Source organism: Ursus maritimus, unplaced genomic scaffold (genome assembly GCF_017311325.1).
Source record: "Ursus maritimus isolate PB19 unplaced genomic scaffold, ASM1731132v1 scaffold_6, whole genome shotgun sequence".
Taxonomy (NCBI): domain Eukaryota; kingdom Metazoa; phylum Chordata; class Mammalia; order Carnivora; family Ursidae; genus Ursus; species Ursus maritimus.
The window spans coordinates 19,507,892-19,525,042 of NW_024426774.1; the positions used below are offsets into that span (position 1 = coordinate 19,507,892).

Here is a 17,151-nt window from a genome sequence, read left to right on the forward strand (position 1 = left end):
AGAAGGTTTTTGAAAAAAAAAATCAATACAAAGCCTATCTGGCAGGCTATAAATAAATTCTTTTGAGCACTACACCCACTTTATGCAAAGCACTTGTATCAGCGAGAGATTAGCGGATTAGTAGTGTTCTGTTTAACAGAAATCTAGTCAAGAAGAATCCTTCCTGAGAGGCCCAGTATTTAATAAGATAACTACACTTTGGAAAACAAACTGAAGATGAAAGGGACCCTATCAGTATTTCGTCTTAAGAGCGTTCTAACAATGATCATTTTCACACGAATTAGAGAATTGGCATCAGAAACTATCAGGTGTAAACAGACTTATCTTGTTTGCAGGAAAGGAGAACTGTGACCTCCTTTTCTCAGGGTCAAATGGCTTTGGAGCTTTTATTTGCAATATTTTAAAAGCACGATGTAGAGTCAGTAAGACTACATGATGGCATTAAATAAACTTCATTTTAAAAATTCAAGCACAATGCTATCTCAACAAATTTAGTTTCATAAGTTCTAATTCCTACAATGACTTGAACAGTTGTGACTGAGGACACACGTAGGGTATAACGGATTAAATGGAACTTTTCTCTTTCCCTGACTTCCCCCCGCTCCATTCTGCTCTTTTCCACTAACCTTTAGAGTTGTAATGTTGGGAGTCAGATGTGTGACCTAATACTAGATTCTCAAGGGAAAGATTTTGAAGTCTAAACAAACCCAAAAGGAATAAATTACTTTTTGGGGGGAGAAACAAAGCAAGACTCTCCATCGGAAGCTTTCGTGACTCTATTTCTCTATGAAGAGGTAAAGACAAATTGGCACACATTTCTAAAAGTAATCTATGTTTGTGGAAGATGGTCCTGAGAGCTCCAGCCGCCCAAGTCGTCTCGGAGATGCTGCAAACCTCCGAGCTCAGGGCCTTTACAGAGGCCGAACCAGCCCCCGGCACACACCGGGTGTTCCTGACCTGCTTCATGCTCACATGGTCTGTTGTTTCAGCCTCAGATCCTTCCTCCTTTTGTCTTCCTCTTTCTCCAGATTTAATGCTCTTCCTGAACTACACCCTTCTGTAGCTAATCTCAGCAGATGCTAGACTAGGACCCAGGCCCAGCTGGACCACTTACAGTCACCTGAGTAGTTTCCTTACCTTTATGAAGACTGGTTTTCTTATGAGATTGTTTTGATGAATAAAAGAGCTAATATATGCACTTACAACCATGACTGGCGCATAGTAAAGACTTCATAAATGTTAGCCATCGGTATTATTCTTTTAGCATGAATCTCACCAGGACCTTTCTCAATCCTTGCCGGAAAACGTCTCTCTCCTTTTCCTTTGACAGGTTTAGTTACTTTCGGTTCATTAGCGATATTCGACTATCTTTTCTCATAAAGAAAATTCTTAAAGTTTCAGCATAAGCATTAGCAGGACTGGATATAATTGGATGTGTTATATTTATTCTTAAATAAAGGGTTTTTTTGTTTATGAAAAAATTGTTATATTGTTGTTGGTGTTGAAAATCTAATTATCAATTCTTTGCAGATCTCTATCCTCTCTGGTTGCGTTTTGAGTATCTTGTCCTTGTATTCTGCAGTTCCACGAGGACACACATAGGTATGAACTTTTATTTATCCAGTTGGGACTCATTGTGATGTTTCAATCTGAGGATTCATGTCATGAGTCAATTTTGGAAATTTTTTCAGCCATTAATTCCTCAAACATTTTCTCACCTAACAGAAAATAATTTTATTTTCCTTTTTTTGGCAGGGGGCTTTGGGGGTGGGGGTTCCAATGAGATGACTGTTGGTTCTCTATCTTCTACGTCTGAAAATCTTGTTTCAAATTTTTCATCTTTTTATGTTGCATTTGGGAAACTTCCTGTTTTTTTTTTTTTAAAGATTTTATTTTTATTTATTTGAGAGAGAGAGAGATAGAAAGGGACCACAAGCAGGGGGAACAGCAGAGGGAGAGGGAAAAGCTGACTCTCCACTGAGCAGGGAGCCCAATGTGGGGCTTGATTCCAGGACCCTGAGATCATGACCTGAGTCAAAGGCAGACACTTAACCAACTGAGCCACCCAGGCACCCCCATTTGGGAAACTTTCTTACAAATATTTTCCAGCAGACTAATTCTCTGTGCAGCTGTGTCTGACCTGACATTTAACCCATCCACTGAGTTTAAATTTCAACAACTCTTGTTTTTAAAATGTTTATGTTCTATTTGGCTTGTTTTCATCTCCAGTCTTTTTAGATAGTCTTTTCTGTTATCATGTTTTTAATTCCTTCTTTCATGTCTGAAGAAATTTTAAAAATAGTTATTCTATAGCCAATGATTCTAGTATCTAAAGTCACTGAGGGTCTAATTTTACAGAGATGCTGAGGAGTTCATGTTTAGTTGGACTCTTTCTGTGGGAATACTGCTTGGCCTCAATTGAGAATGTTAACCTCAGGAGAGGATTTATATTTTGCTTCTCCTCAATGCTGCAGGATGAATTTTATATTAAAACTTTACTTTGGTGTTTCTCAAACTATGAAGTAATGTAAATGCACCCAACACAAGTACAGACAGGACTAAGGTTGGAAGTTCCCAGGGGAGACCTCCTCCACTCCAACAGAGGAGAACCTAAAGCTTTCTTGTCCTATCTTTGTGCTAGCAGATGAATGGTCTTCGATACCATACCTTCACCGGGTTATAATGCTTTCAGGGGCCTCACTTAATGTGAAAGCCTCATTTCCAACTCTCCACTTTGCATATACACAAGGTTTTGCCCACTGTACCTCAAGTCAATTAAAATAGGGCAGGAGTGGCAGCAACGGCGGTCCACGGGCTGCTTTGGGTTTCAGTCCTTTTTAGTTCCCAGGAAACTGAATTCTCTTCTACTTATTTTCAGATCTCAACACAAGTAACACTTACTGACAGAGGCCACACAGTATAAGTCAGGGAGCAGCTATCCATTTTCATAGCTCCTTCTATTTTTCCTCCATTGTACCTAATTATTTGTAATTATGTTTTTTAATTTTTTAAATATTTTATTTATTTATTTGGAAGTGAGAGAGAGAGAGAGAGAGTGCAAATGGGGGAAAGGGCAGGGAGAGAGAGAAAGAGACTCTCCCGCTGAGTGGGGAGCCCGATGCAGGGCTTGATCCCACGACTCTGAGATCATGACCTGACCTGAAACCAAGAGTTGGACGCTTAACCAACAGAGCCACCCAGTTATGTTTCATAGTGTATTTGTTTACTGTTTGTCTCTCTCACCAGACTGTTAGTTCCGTGAGGGCAGAAATCATTTGTTCATCATAGTATCCAATCTGGCACATCACAGAACAAAATAAATATTTGCCAAATGCATACAATGAATGTGTGTGTGGAGGGAAGGGGAAATGGATATTAATATGCACACAACTCTTCGAGGAAAGTAAAGGGCTGAAATGAAAGAAGAAAAGAGAACATTTTATTATAAATTATTTCAAAATTGCTGTAAACCCATGGCAAATCCCTGGGTAGCCATTTCTCATTACAATCAAACTCTGACATATTCACTATTCTTGGTTCCTTTTTCTTTTGAGATGTAACGCTCATATCTTAAGTATGCCATCCAATCAGTTTTGACAAATACATACAACTCATGTAACACACAATTCTATAAAACTGCAGAACGTTTCCATCAGTCCAGAAAGTTTCCTCACCTCTCTTCAATATCCCCATTCCCAGAAATAGTCCCTGATGTGATCTCCATCACTATAAATCAATTTTACTTATTCCAGAATTTCATGTACATGGAATCAAATTGCACGTACTTGTGGTGTGTGATGTATGAGAATTCCATTTGCTCCACATCGTCTCTAACAATTGATGTTGTCAATCTTTCTCATTTTAATCACTCTAGTGGGTCATTATGGTTTTAACTGGCATTTTCCTGATGATTAATGATATCAGGAAAGCAACTTTTCATGTGCCTATTGAGCATTTGTGTATCTTCTTCTGCGAAGTGTCTGTCCAAGTCTTTAGACCATTTAAAAATTGGGAGTTGTCTTCATATTGAGCTGCAGGAATTCTTTACATAGTTTGTCCATTGTCACACATGTGTTGCAGGTAACTTCTTTTAGGTTGTGGTTTGTCTATTTTTTTAATAGTATCTTTTGATCAGGGAAAGATTTGTTTTCAGTAAGGTCCAACTTATTAGTTTTTAATGGTTCATGATTCCTCTAAGAATTCTTTGCCTGCTCCAAGGTCATGAAGATATTTTTCTAAGTCTTCTTTAAGGTTATAGCTTTTATGTTTAAATTTATGATACATTTCAAACTGGTTTCTTAAAGTGTGAGGAAGGGGTTGAGGTTCTTTATTTCATATAAATATATAGTTGTGCCAGAAGCACTTGTTAGAAAGATTTTCCTTTCCCAATTGAATTTCTTTTGTGCCTTGTCAAAAAAAGTCATTTGACCGTATACATCTGAGTTTACTTTATGGATGACTTATTTGTCTGTCCTTTCGCCAGTATCACACTTTCTTGATTATTGCGGCTTTATAGTAAGTCTTGATGTCAGGTAGAGTTAAGTCCTCCAACTTTGTTCTTTTTAAAGACTCTTTTGGTTTTTTTAAGTCCTCTGGTTTCCAAATATATTTTAAAACCAGTTGGCCAATTTCTTCAAAGTCTATTGGGATTTTGATTGGTAATGAATCTATAGATTAATTTGGAAAAATTTGCGATCTTAACAATATTGAATCTAAATATTCTATGGCATACCTCTCCACTTATTTAGGTTTTCTTTAATTCTTCTCAGCAATATTTTATAGTTTTCAGTCTTAACATCTTTCATTAAATTTATCCATAAGCATTTGATGTTTTTTAATCTTATAGTAAATGGTGTTTTTCTTAAATTTAGTTTTCTAATTACTGCTAGTAGATGGAAATTTAATCAATTTTTGTACATTGACTTTGTATCCTGCAACACTGCTATAAAGTCACATACCTGTTCTAGGAGTGTTTTTGTAGACTCCTTAGGACTGTCTCTACATAATCATGTCGTCTGCAAATAATGACAGCTTTACTTCTTCGTTTCCAACATGTATGCTTTTTTTCTTGTCATGTTGTACTGGCTAAGACCTCCAGTACGATTTGAATAGAGGTGGTGAAAAGTGGACACCTTAGCTTGTTCTCAATATTAGGTAGGAGAAATACTCCAAAATTTAACCTTGTGGTATAATATTAGCTGTAGGCTTTTTGTGTTTCTTTATCAGATTGAAGAAGCTGCTTCTACTCCTGGTATATTGAGAAATGTTATCTATCATAAACGGGTACTGTATTGTCAAATATTTTTCTGCACCTATTGAAATGATCTTATAATTTTCTTTTTTAAACTGGTAATACGGTGAAATACGCTGGCTGATTTGTATGTATTAAATGGATCTGCACTCCTAGGATAAATCTCACTTGATCATGGAGTATTATCCTTTTTACATATTGCTGGATTCAATTTGGTAATATTTTGTTAAAGGTTTTTTCATCCATGTTCATGAGAAAAATTGGTTATGGAATTTCTTTTCTTGTAATGGCTTTTTTTGTTTTTGTATCAGGTTAGAGTAGCCTGATAAAATGACTTGGAAAGTGTTCCTTCTTCCTCTATTTATTGAGAATTTACATCAGATTGTTATTATTTCTTCCTTAAATATATGTTAGTATTCAACAGTTAAGCCCTCTGAGCTTAGAGTTTTCTTTGTGGGAAGTTAATTACATATTCAATGTCCTTAACAGATTTAGGACTATTTAGATTTTCTATTTATTCTTATGTCAGTTTTGTTAATTTGTGTTTTTTTTTAAAGATTTTATTTTTAAGTAATTTCTATACCCCACATGGGGATTGAACCCACAACTTCAAGATCAAGAGTTGCATGCTCTTCTGACTGAGCCAGCCAAGCAACCCCCAATTTGTCTCTTTCAAGGAATTTGTCTATTTCATCTAGGTTTCCAAATTTATTGGCAAAAGTTGTTCATAATATTCCCTTATCATCCTTATAATATCTATAGGGTCTGTAGCAATGTCCCTTCTTTTTATCCCTTCTGATATTTTTTATCCCTTTTATCCCTTTTATCCCTTCTGATATTAGTAATTTGTGTTTTCTTTCCTTTTTCCTTGATCAAGATTTCTAGGGGGTAATTAATTTTATTGCTTTTTAAAGAACCAAATTCTAGCTCTTTGATTTTCTTGATTCATTTTTTAAAAAGGATACTGTAGATAAAATTAAAGGCCACTATAATCCCTTCCCTAAACCCACTCCTCTCCTTCTGTTCCTGAGGTACCTATTCTCCTAAGTTTCATGTTTACCATCACCCTACCATTTGTATATTAAAATAATGCTAATTTCTGCTACTGTACTAGGACCTTCTATTTACTCACCATGTTTCCAGCTTCTGCAGCCAGCCGGGCAGCATAGCGAGCTATAAGTCGGTGTTCCTCATCCAGTCGGCTGGGACTGTCCAGGACGCTGCCAAAGAGACAAAAATTTAATAGGTGTCTATTAAACATTCCCTACCCTTGCTTTTCTCTTAGAAAGAATGGATGGGAGAAAGCTTGTAAAAAATATGGTAGTAAAAGAAACAGAGGCCTAGGTCATAGATACTAATGGTCTTCTGAGAGAAAGGTGGTTTAGAGAAATGATGAGACCACACACGCCCTTTCTCTTCAGCAGCATCCCCCCTGTTCCTACACCATAAGAAGGGGCACTTCTTTTTGAATACAAGGTCTGAGAAAAGACAGAGTATCTGCAAAGTCGGGGGGGGGGATTTCTAATCAAATGTTTTGGAAAAACTCTTAACTTTTAGACATAGGTCTTGAATTTTAAAGGCCAAGAGAAAACTAAAGTATCATGAAAAACAGAGGGCTGAAGAAAAGTACACTTAATACTGGCTAAACAAAACTGAGGAGCCCAGGCAAGGGCAGGTCCAACATATGGTAAAGTTGGAGAAGAATCCATGGTATCTAACATTCCCTTTCAATGCTTCTTTCTCTTCTTTTATCATGCTTGTTCCACAAGTTTGGTCCATCTTACAGTGAATTAATTTAGTCCATTACTCTTTCACAAGTGTACCAGCACCCTAACTTTAAGGTCTTTAAGACCTACCTAGCTGGGATATCAGATACTGCTGCACCTGGATGAAAGAAGCAATCTTGAGTAGTAGGCTAGCTCTGTGTATACGTGATGCGGTGAACTTTTGACAGGATTATGAAATAACGGACTCCTTTAATTTAGCATGTTACATCAACTGTCATTTATCCATAGCAGGGCACTCCTAGATTAACAGGGACTGTGGCTGTAGAATTCTGTTTAAGTCTGGCAGATGCTTTAAGGTAACAGTGATGATGACGACTGACCAGAGATGGCTGTTGCACCCTGCTTCTACTGTGGCCCTTGGTTCTTGGCATTCCAAAAACCTTTGAATAGAATTTAGCAACATGATGAGAAATACAAAAAAATTTAAAGACATGAGTTCAATACTCATCAAATCTTATAATAATTACTGGGGGGAATCCGGGAAGGGTGAAGTTAAAACAAGAGAGATGTGTCTGACCTTTTCATGTATAGAATCAACTGTATTTTTCCTAGATTTTTTTCACATTCTCTATTTCTATCGTTGTGGCTAATTCTTTAAACTTAACTTGGTCTTTCCTCTAGGATGTTTTTTTTTAACGTGCTTCTTCTGTCTGTGCCACTTCTGAATACTTTATAAGTTTACGTATGCAAATGTCAGTCTGTATCATCATCCTCCCACAAGATGATCTTGTAATAAGAACATGCTATCATCAGTTGGCTTTAATACGTTAGGGTCAAGGCCGAACTGTAATATTTGTGCCTTAAAGTTGTTTGTTGGAAATAAGAGAACTACCTTTAACTTAAAAAAAAAAAAAAAAAAAAAGAACATTTAATTATACAAGTGGATACTATTATAGAGGGATTGGCAACCCAAGAAATGGGACTTAAAGTGGCTGTCCTTCCTTTTGGCAAGGGATACAACAAAAACTTCATTTTTTCCTCTGTGCAAAAGAGCTCCCCGTCCTCCACCATGTTCCATCTCCCCAAGAAGGTTAACTCTACTTGTCATTTATACCCAAGTGTGGACAACATGGTTGCTTTAATTGGCTATGCTTTCCAGCCAGAAACTAGAACTTTATGTTGATGAGAGGTTTTAAGGTCAATGAAAATTAAGAGGAAAATTAGAAAGGTTCCTTATTTTTCTGCTTGAGCTGACTTTCATTTTCAGAATTAGCCAGGAAATTTCTGACTTCTTTGAGGAAGCATGAAGCTCAGTTCCTTAGACTATAAATCAAGAAGAGATGCAGTACTCACCCAATCCTCATGCTCTCCCAGGGCTCCCAGCCACCAGTTCTTGCTCAGGAAGCCTAATCCCTAAGCCAGGACGCTCAAGGACCTTAGCTAAACCTCCCATAAATCTTTTGGGGCTGAAATATCAGGCTGCAGTCTCTGCCAACATTCTGCTTCTATTTTCACCATGGAAACTTTTAATCACCTGGACAACTGCCCTTACTGATAATAAGTAAGCTGTCCTGCCAGGGATGAGACAACTCTATTCCTAGAGACCCAAGGAGCTGGGACAGAGCACACAGAAATCATCTGTTGGCTGAAGAGGCACTCTTGGTGATACGATGCACAATTATCAGGCCTTTCCTTCCCTCCCGTAGAAAAAGCCTATTAAACATACTTGGGAAGTAGGAAAGTAGACTTTAGAGTTAAATAAATGCCTAAAAATATCAATGCTATTTAATCACACTGGCAAAACTATGGGAAATGGTATGAAGTATAATACAGAAAACAGTCCTTTCCAAATATATATTTTTTCACATTTATCATTTCTTCTTATTATCACAGGAAATAAAAACAAGGTCAAATGACCTTCCCACAGAGTCGCGGCATGTTCTGGGCAAAACTAAGATCAAAATGTAAGGCCCCAGCTTCTCTTATGTGCTTAGTTAATAAATTATGCTTCCTCTCTAAGAATAAGAATCTATCTGCTACTATGTAGAGTGGAGGGATGGCTTTAGATTATTCAGACTTTACCTGCTATTCTCCTTGCAGAATGGTGGTGGCTATGGGCACAGAGCGGACAGGCAGCTTTGGGTCTACCTGAATATAATAGCACGTTGTTTGGTACGAATTCTTTTAAAGGGTTAACTTTGCTGTAGTTCGTGGTTATCAAACGTTTTCCTATCCTAACCCACTGAGGAACCAGGCATATTCCCACCATTAATTAATGGTGAGTCACTACCAGTAGTTTTCAGAGAAAGGGGAATATGGAGTTATTACAATACGTATAATTATCATGTGAGGAGGTACATATCGTTTGGGAAAAGTCTCACTCAAGTGACAATGACCCAATACCACTGCTGCAAACCCCTGGTTTAAATAATCAACAATGATAGATTTGGAGGAAGAGATGACGTTGTAACATGCAAAGATGTTACAAGGTGATGGTATCAAAGATTGGACAAAGTGAGATATCTGTGGGTTGATCAACCCTACGCTCGTCGACAGAAAGCTTTCGTTATTTAGACAAGAGCGAGCGGTGAGAGGTTGCATCAAATAGCTCTGTGAACGTCCATCTCTGGGACTGCATATCTGTTGAGATTTACATAGCCTTTAAGTGTAAGCGGAAGGAAGTGAACTCCACTTTAAAAGAGCATTTCTGACTATATGTTTAGGTAAGTGCCCGGGCTTGGCAAGGCTCCTTCTCTTTCAGAAGTTAATGCTTTAGCAATTATTTAAACTCTGCCAAACATAGCTGGTAGCTTCTCAAGAAAAACCCCACATGCAGAGCTTTTTCCAGCTGGCAAGCCCAGGTAACACAGCTCCCTCCCTCTGATCAGCCCCTGGCTCCCCGCCTGCTGCCGCTGTCTACCACTGACCGTGCACAGTGCTGCAGACGGGCCACATAGGAGGCTATCAGCGCATGCTCATCGGCCAAGGGACTGGGTATATCCTGGCTATACTGTAACCTAGGAACAACGGAGGCAAAGACAGCAAGCACAACACAAACACGTACAGAGTGAGAAATGAACATGGATTAAAATGGGCAAACTTCAAAGAAAAATTAAAAAAATTATAAATCATGATAAGGAAAACAATAAAAAACCACAATGCATAATGGAATATGGTGTTACACCATAGAAAATACATTTTACAAATCCTTTGAACAAAAGCAGTCTCTTGGGAAACAGCCTTGGCTGACTGGCTCTTCAGCCTCTGAGCAGGAGAAACCAAGGAGGGGTCACCAAGAAGCCCTGCCCCCCCAGTCTTATCCAGGTTCTGGGCTCTGGGAGGGATGCACCTTTGAGGGAATGCCCAATGTGGGAAAACAGGCAGAGTGCGTCTATTTAATATCACCAAATGCCCCCTAATGCTTTTATAGCTTTTGTCTACACGTAAAGAATTTTCAGTGTTACCTCATGATAGCAGTTAAACCCTGTTATTTCTATAAGGATACTGCCTTTAGCGTCATTCTATTTTTTCCCATAAAACTGATTCTTAAACCCAACTTGTTAGAGTTGTTTCTCATTGTAAGACGACACTGTATACATTCTGAGTGAGGCTCTTTTTTTTTTTTTTTTTAAGATTTTATTTATTTATTTGACAGAGAGACAGCGAGAGAGGGAACACAAGCAGGGGGAGCAGCAGAGGGAGAAGCAGGCTCCCTGCTGAGGAGGGAGCCCGATGTAGGGCTTGATCCCAGGACCCTGGGATCATGACTTGGGCCAAAGGCAGATGCCCAACAACTGAGCCACCCAGGCATCCCCGAGTGAGGCTCTTTTACAGACATTCAGAAGGTCCTTAAACACAAAAGTTTCTAAAAATGTTTTACTCCAGAAATGTTAAACCATGCACAAAATGGAGAGTAAACTAATGACTACTTTTTACATACCCATCACCAAACTTCAACAAAAACCAACGTTTTGTCAACTTATTCAATCTATTCTTCCTTCACTCAACTTTTTTGTCTAGAAAGAGATAGCTGGAGCAAATCCCAGACAATTTATTATTTCACTTGGGAGTACTTAACTTGCATCACCACAATGCTATCAACACAACTGAAAAAAATTAACGAAATTTTAACTCAGTCCATCTGAAAATTTTCTCAAATCTTAAAAAAATATCCCTCTATGTTTAGAATCAAGATTCCAACAAGGTCCACACACATTGCATTTGGTTGATATGTTTCTGTTTTTAATCTACAACAGTTCTTCCTTTTCCTTGTTTCTGTCATGTCATTTATTTGTGAAGAAAGCAGGTTACCTAGTAACATGCCCTACATTCCGGATTTGACTGATTGTTTCCTTGGTGCCATTTAATTTGTTTCTCTATCCCCTGTGGCTACAGCTAGAGATTTGATTAAAGTTTTTGCTTTCGTTTCATTTTTTGAGAAGGGGCTAGAATCTGTTGTAGGTAATATGGATACTTATAAATCAAATAGGGGACACATAATGGAATATAAATATTGATCAGTGGATTCAGATGTTATTGGTTACATCTCTCCATTATAAAGTCCTCCATCAACTTTTCACCTAATGGTTTTAGCATTTACTAATAATTTTGCCTAGATTCATTATTTCTTGGGAGAGGGGGGTTTACAAAGATATAGTTTCCAATTTTATCCTCTTTTCCGCATTTATTAGTTTTCTCTGTTTATCTTGAAATATTAATCATTCAGAAAAGGTAAAACAAATGGTTGGCATTTCTTAGTATTTAACAAATTTCAGAACAATGAATTAGTGCCCTAGCAACCTCCAATGGTTACCAGGGAGTTTTCTTTTTTAGTATCATTATGAACTCATAGATTTTTATATGTATCTGATTGCTTCACTCCATTACAATCATCTTTTTGATGCTCAAATTGTCCTATCTTTGGCCAGTGGGAACTCCTATAAGTAGGCTCCTGTGTTAATCTAATACATCCATTAGATATCATCGGCTTCCTTGGTTGACACAGTAAGATGCCCCAATCTCGTCTTGTGTATGTCCTGCCCGGCACTTGGAATCAACTATTCCTTCAAAGATTACAGGTTCCCTTTACTAGGAAAGAGTGTTTAGAGACCACAGTTAGGGTACTACAGTGCTCCCTATTCCTGGATGATCACTGCTTCTAGAATTTTTCTGTGGATAAAGATAGGAAATCTATATATTTTAGAAGGAATAAAAACAGGTTCTCTTACTACTTTCAAATGCCATTCAATTTTCTGCTAGTACACATTTTTTTTTTAAGATTTTGTTATTTATTTGAGAGAGAGAGAGAGCACAAGCACAAGCAGCAGGAGTGGCAGGCAGAGGGAGAAGCAGACTCCCCACTGAGCAGGGAGCCTGATGTGGGGCTCCATCCCAGGACCCTGGGATCATGACCTGAGTGAAGGCAGACACTTAACCGACTGAGCCACCCAGGCACTCCACATGCATTGTTTTTCCTGAGAAATCACTTCAAAAAGCTTATCTTTTTTTTCCCTGTATATAACATCTTTTTTCCTCTCGCTGCGTTTAATACTTTTTCTTCATCACTGGTTTTTAGCAATTTGATTGTGATGTGCCTTGGTATGGTTTTCTCTGCTTATCCTGATTATAGTTTGTTGAGCTTCTTGTATCTATGCGTTTATAGTTTTCATCAAATTTGTAAAAATTTATTTGGAAATTTGGAAAAAACATATTTCCTGAAATAAACTTTCTCTACTTCCTCTGTTAGGCTGCTTACCATTGTCCCACAGGTCTTGGCAGCTCCGTTCATTTTTCAGCATTGCATTTTGGAGAGTTTGTATTGCTATGTCTTTAAGTTCAGTGGACTTTCTCTTCTGTAATTTCTGATGTACTGTTAAGTCCATCCACTGACTTTTTCATTTCGGGTATTATCTCTTTCAACTCTAGAAGTTCTATTTTTTAATTTACAACTTTTTGTCATTGAAGCAAAATATATATGCAGAAACTTCCAATTATGTTTATAGTTGGTTCCTTTATATTTCCATTTTTTTTTGCTCATTATGTTAATATTTTCCTTTACATTTTTGGTATTTATTGTGGTTGGGTTTGTTTTTTTTTTTTTAAGATTTTTATTTATTTGAGAGAGAGAGAACGAGCAGAGAGGACAGGCAGAGGGAGAGAGAGAGAGAGAGAGAGAAGCAGACTCCCTGCTAAGCAGGAAGCCTTACAGGGGGCTCAATCTTAGGACCTGGAGATCATGATCTGAGCCAAACGCAGACGCTTAACCAACAGGTGCCCCTTTGTGGCTGTTTTAAAGTCCAGCTCTGTTCACTGCATCATGCCTGTTATTTCTGGATCTGTTTATACTGACTAATTTTATTCTGGTTACAGAACATACTTTCCTACTGCTTCCTATATCCTGTAAATTTTTATTGGATGATGGAAATTGTGAGAATTACATTGTTGAATGTCTGGATTTTGTTGTCTTCTTCTAAAGAACGTGGTAGTCAGTTAATTTAATTGTGGACAGGTTGGTCCTCTTGAGGCCTGTGTTAAAGTTTCATCAGTGCAGATCTAGGGGAACTTTCATCTAGGGCTATTTTCACTCTGCTCCTAAACTGTGGCCTTTCTGGGGTCTTTACTGAACGCCCCCAGTGTTTGAGGATGTCTCTACTTTGGTTGGTTGGAACCCAAACAACAGGTTGAGCTTGATTAGCTGTTCCACTTTCTAATCCCTGGGGCTTGTTCTTTTCCAGGTAGATGTTCTTTGGTGTCTTCTGAAATCTCATCCTATGCAAATGCAGCTTAGTTTTCAGCCAAAGACACAAGGGACCTGTATGCAGGTTTATGGAGCTCTTTCTCTGCATGCTGCCTCCCCCTGGTATTCCTCCCGGCAAATTCCAGCATCTCCAAACTCCAGTCTCTCTTTCCGTATTCTCAGCAAATAGGGCTTGCCCTGCTTGTCTCCAGCACTAGGCTTTAGTAAATGCCTCCCAGTAGAAAACCTGGGCAATCACAGGGCTCTCCTCATTTATTTCCTTTCCCTCAGAGAATGGTCCTGCCCTACTTGCTGTCTAATTTCTGAAAACAGTTGCTTTAGTTAGAATAGTTTTCTAGAAGTTTATAGTGGGAGAACTAATCTGACATCAGTTACTTCACTATGACCAAAGGAAGTTCTCTCTGTAGTAACTCATTTTTTTTTAAAGATTTTATTTATTTATTTATTTATTTATTTATTTATTTATTTATTTATTTAAGAGAGAGAGCACGTGCAAGTGCATGTGTTAGTGCAAGCAGGGGTTGGAGAGGGGGGAAGGGAGAGGGACAAGCAGAGTCGGTGCTGAGCGTGGAGTTGACATGGGATAGTGGAGGTAGAGGGGTTAGATCTCACGACCCTGAGGTCATGACCTCAGCCGAAATCAAGAGTTGACCACTTAACCAAGTGAGCCACTCAGGCACCCCTGTAGTAACCCATTTTTATACTTTTGTAAAGTATTGGTCTATTTCAAACTAGAAATTAGAACAAAACTGCTTCTTTAGAAGACAGACAAAAGTAGAACTGTTACAGAGGGCCAGCATAAGGGCTTCAGCTCTTACTCTGATATAAGAAGTTGCTGGTGGATTCTGAGCAGAGGCAGGGTATGCTCTAACTTATATTTTAATAAGATCATCTGCACTATGAAAGATGAAGTGTCAGAGAGTGGGGAAGAAGCAGCTAATTAGAAGCCGCCTGCAACATTCCAGAGGAGAGACAAGAGTGGCTAGGAGAACAGCAGTAGCTGTTGAAGTGGTAAGAAATGGCAAGATCCTGGGCAGATTTTGACAGTGTTTTTGGATAAAGCTGATCTAATAATCTGATTCCTTAGATGGGAGAAGCATCAGGAGTTCTGACTGAGCAACTACAAGAACAAGATTGCCACTAACTGAGAAGGGGAAGACTGAGAGAGGCAGGTTTGGTAGGGGAAAACATGGAACTCAATTTGGAACATGCTCATTGTGAGATCTGTATTAGATATCCAGGTGAAGGTGCTGATTAGGAGGAAGATCTATGAGGTCAGAGCTCAGCACAAAGGTCTTGGCCAGAAAAAGAAGTTTGGAAGTCAATGGTATGTAGACAGTATTAAAAGCTCTGAGTCCAGATGGAGTCACCTATGGGGAGGACAAACAGAAAAGAGAGGTGGTTCCTCTGGCATACTAACATTTACAGTTCAAGGTGGTATGGAAAAACTAGCTAAGAGAGCCACGAAGGAAGAGGAGGAAAACCAGAAGAGCAGGACACCTGGAGGCAAGTACGGAAAGTGTTTTAAGTAGAAGGGAGCAATCATCTATGTCAACGGCCACTGATAGATCAACTCAGGTAAGTCCTGATAGAACGGGTTTTGGCAGTGGACAGAAGTGGAAATCTGACCAGGGCGTGTTCCAAAAGGAATGGCAGGAATGAAACTGGAAGCATTTACTATGGAAGCAGCAGTTCATTAAACTCCACTTTAATTTTCTATGAAGACTGCTATTCAGAACTAGGGTCATTTGCCAGATAACTAGGGATCTAAACCAAAATGAAAAGAATTATCAGTAGCTGTCTATAGTAAATAAGGAACTTAAGGGTCCATGAATTTTCTGACAATTCTCTTGGGGTGTGGGTATTATGTTAGATATACATGTGCTATATATATACTCACATTCAAAGATGTATCTGTTTTTCCAGATTTACTTTTTTGAGTTTAAACACTTTCCTTTTGATAAAATATAAATCTCTATACAATCCCCAACTTACAAATAGGTTTTGCTTTAGAAATCTGTTTTTCTAAAGCAAAATCACTAGTTTGGAATAGTTTAGAATCCCATACAAGTAATAAATATATAAAATAATAATAATTACTATTATTATTATTATTGTTCTATTCTAAACTGACATATGTCAATTCAGTTCATAAAAGCAGGTGATTTTCATGGCTGAATATACGATAGTTCTAGTAGCACTTCTGGTGGAAAGTGGGCATTGGAGTCGATGTCTGGAGCACCTACATGGTGTCAGGCACTGTGCCAGGAGACGAGGACACCACAGTAAGCGGGACCCAGACACGGCTGCTGCTCTCTTGGTGCTAGTGGTCTAGTAGAAAAAGGGATGATCAAACAAATAAATGTAAAATGGCAAATGCTGCATCTGTTATGATGGGAGGGACACTGACCTCCTCTAAGAAGACATTAATAAGAGGCACCTGGCTGGCTCAGGTGGTACAGCATGTGACTCTTGATCTTGGGATCATGAACTGAAGCCCCCACATTACGTGTAGAGATTACTTAAGAAGAAAAAAAGAAGACATAATAGTAGAATTTTATCCAGTTAGGGAGATCAGTAAAAGCAAGGGTGAGTAGAATAAACCAGAGTTAAAAGAGGAGAGACAACTTATGAGCACATTTCTCCCGGGGGGTTGGGGGGTGTGTGGGGGGAACAGCATTCTCTCCCTCACGAGGCACCCTCCCCACTCCACGCATTTGAAACAAGCTTCCAGGTGCTCCTGATGCACACTCCAGTGTGAGAGCTGCTCTCCAAGAGGATGGGGGCTTTCAAGTCTCATGGCTTCAGCAGAAGCTCTACGGGCAGCAAGAAAGGGTGCCTTTGGCAGAAGTGAAGAGGCACCCCTGTGGGAAAGGGATGTGAGTGGTGAGGCAGGGGATGAAGGGTAAGCTGTGGCGGGGACAAGGTCAGAAGCAGAGGCTGCTTCTGGAGTGGCAGTCTGTAGCCCCGGGAGCAGGACTCATTACTCGGCAGGAAGCAGGAGAGCACAGCTTTGGGCTTTGGAGTGAGCCGGTCTTGGGTTTAATCCACATACACCTGCTTGCTGTGTGAGCCCGGACATTAATCTCTCTGCTTTAGTCCCCTCATCTGTAAAATAATAGTAATACACAATTTACTTCAGGTATTACTTACTTTAGAGAGTATAGGAAGGATTAAAGAAGATAATGTAGTAGTCATTATCAAGAAACTTGTACCTATGACCTTATCAGAGAATTTCACGTATGCTCTTTCGCTTATTCTCAGGATAATCTTACCAAAAAGGTATTACTGTAATCCTCACAATTTAGCAACTCCAGCCCTGACCTCTCTCAAGCTCCAGGATTGTGTATTTGAGGGCCTTCCCTTGGCTGCCTAAAAGGCATCCCAAACCTAACATGTTCAAACTAAAACCCCTA

At 38.9% G+C, this 17,151-nt stretch overlaps 1 protein-coding gene across 13 annotated transcripts in view; it reads right to left on the reverse strand.

Annotated features, from left to right (window-relative positions):
- DTNB (dystrobrevin beta) overlaps positions 1-17,151 on the reverse strand; it is a 231,551-nt gene that overhangs the window by 54,077 nt on the left and 160,323 nt on the right. For 10 of the 13 annotated variants that reach the window (XR_005832775.1, XR_005832774.1, XR_005832776.1 and 7 more), the window contains exons 11-12: positions 9,906-9,995; positions 6,384-6,471 (exon numbers count right to left, since the gene is read on the reverse strand). Coding sequence is in view for 10 of the 13 variants with exons in the window: in XM_040622974.1 (XP_040478908.1) it covers positions 6,384-6,471; positions 9,906-9,995 (178 nt within the window). In the remaining 3 variants the exon portion in view is untranslated. Of the gene's footprint in view, positions 1-1,999; positions 3,412-6,383; positions 6,472-9,905; positions 9,996-17,151 lie in introns of those variants that run through there. The other 3 variants (XM_040622973.1, XM_040622972.1, XM_040622976.1) reach the window with 2 other exon arrangements.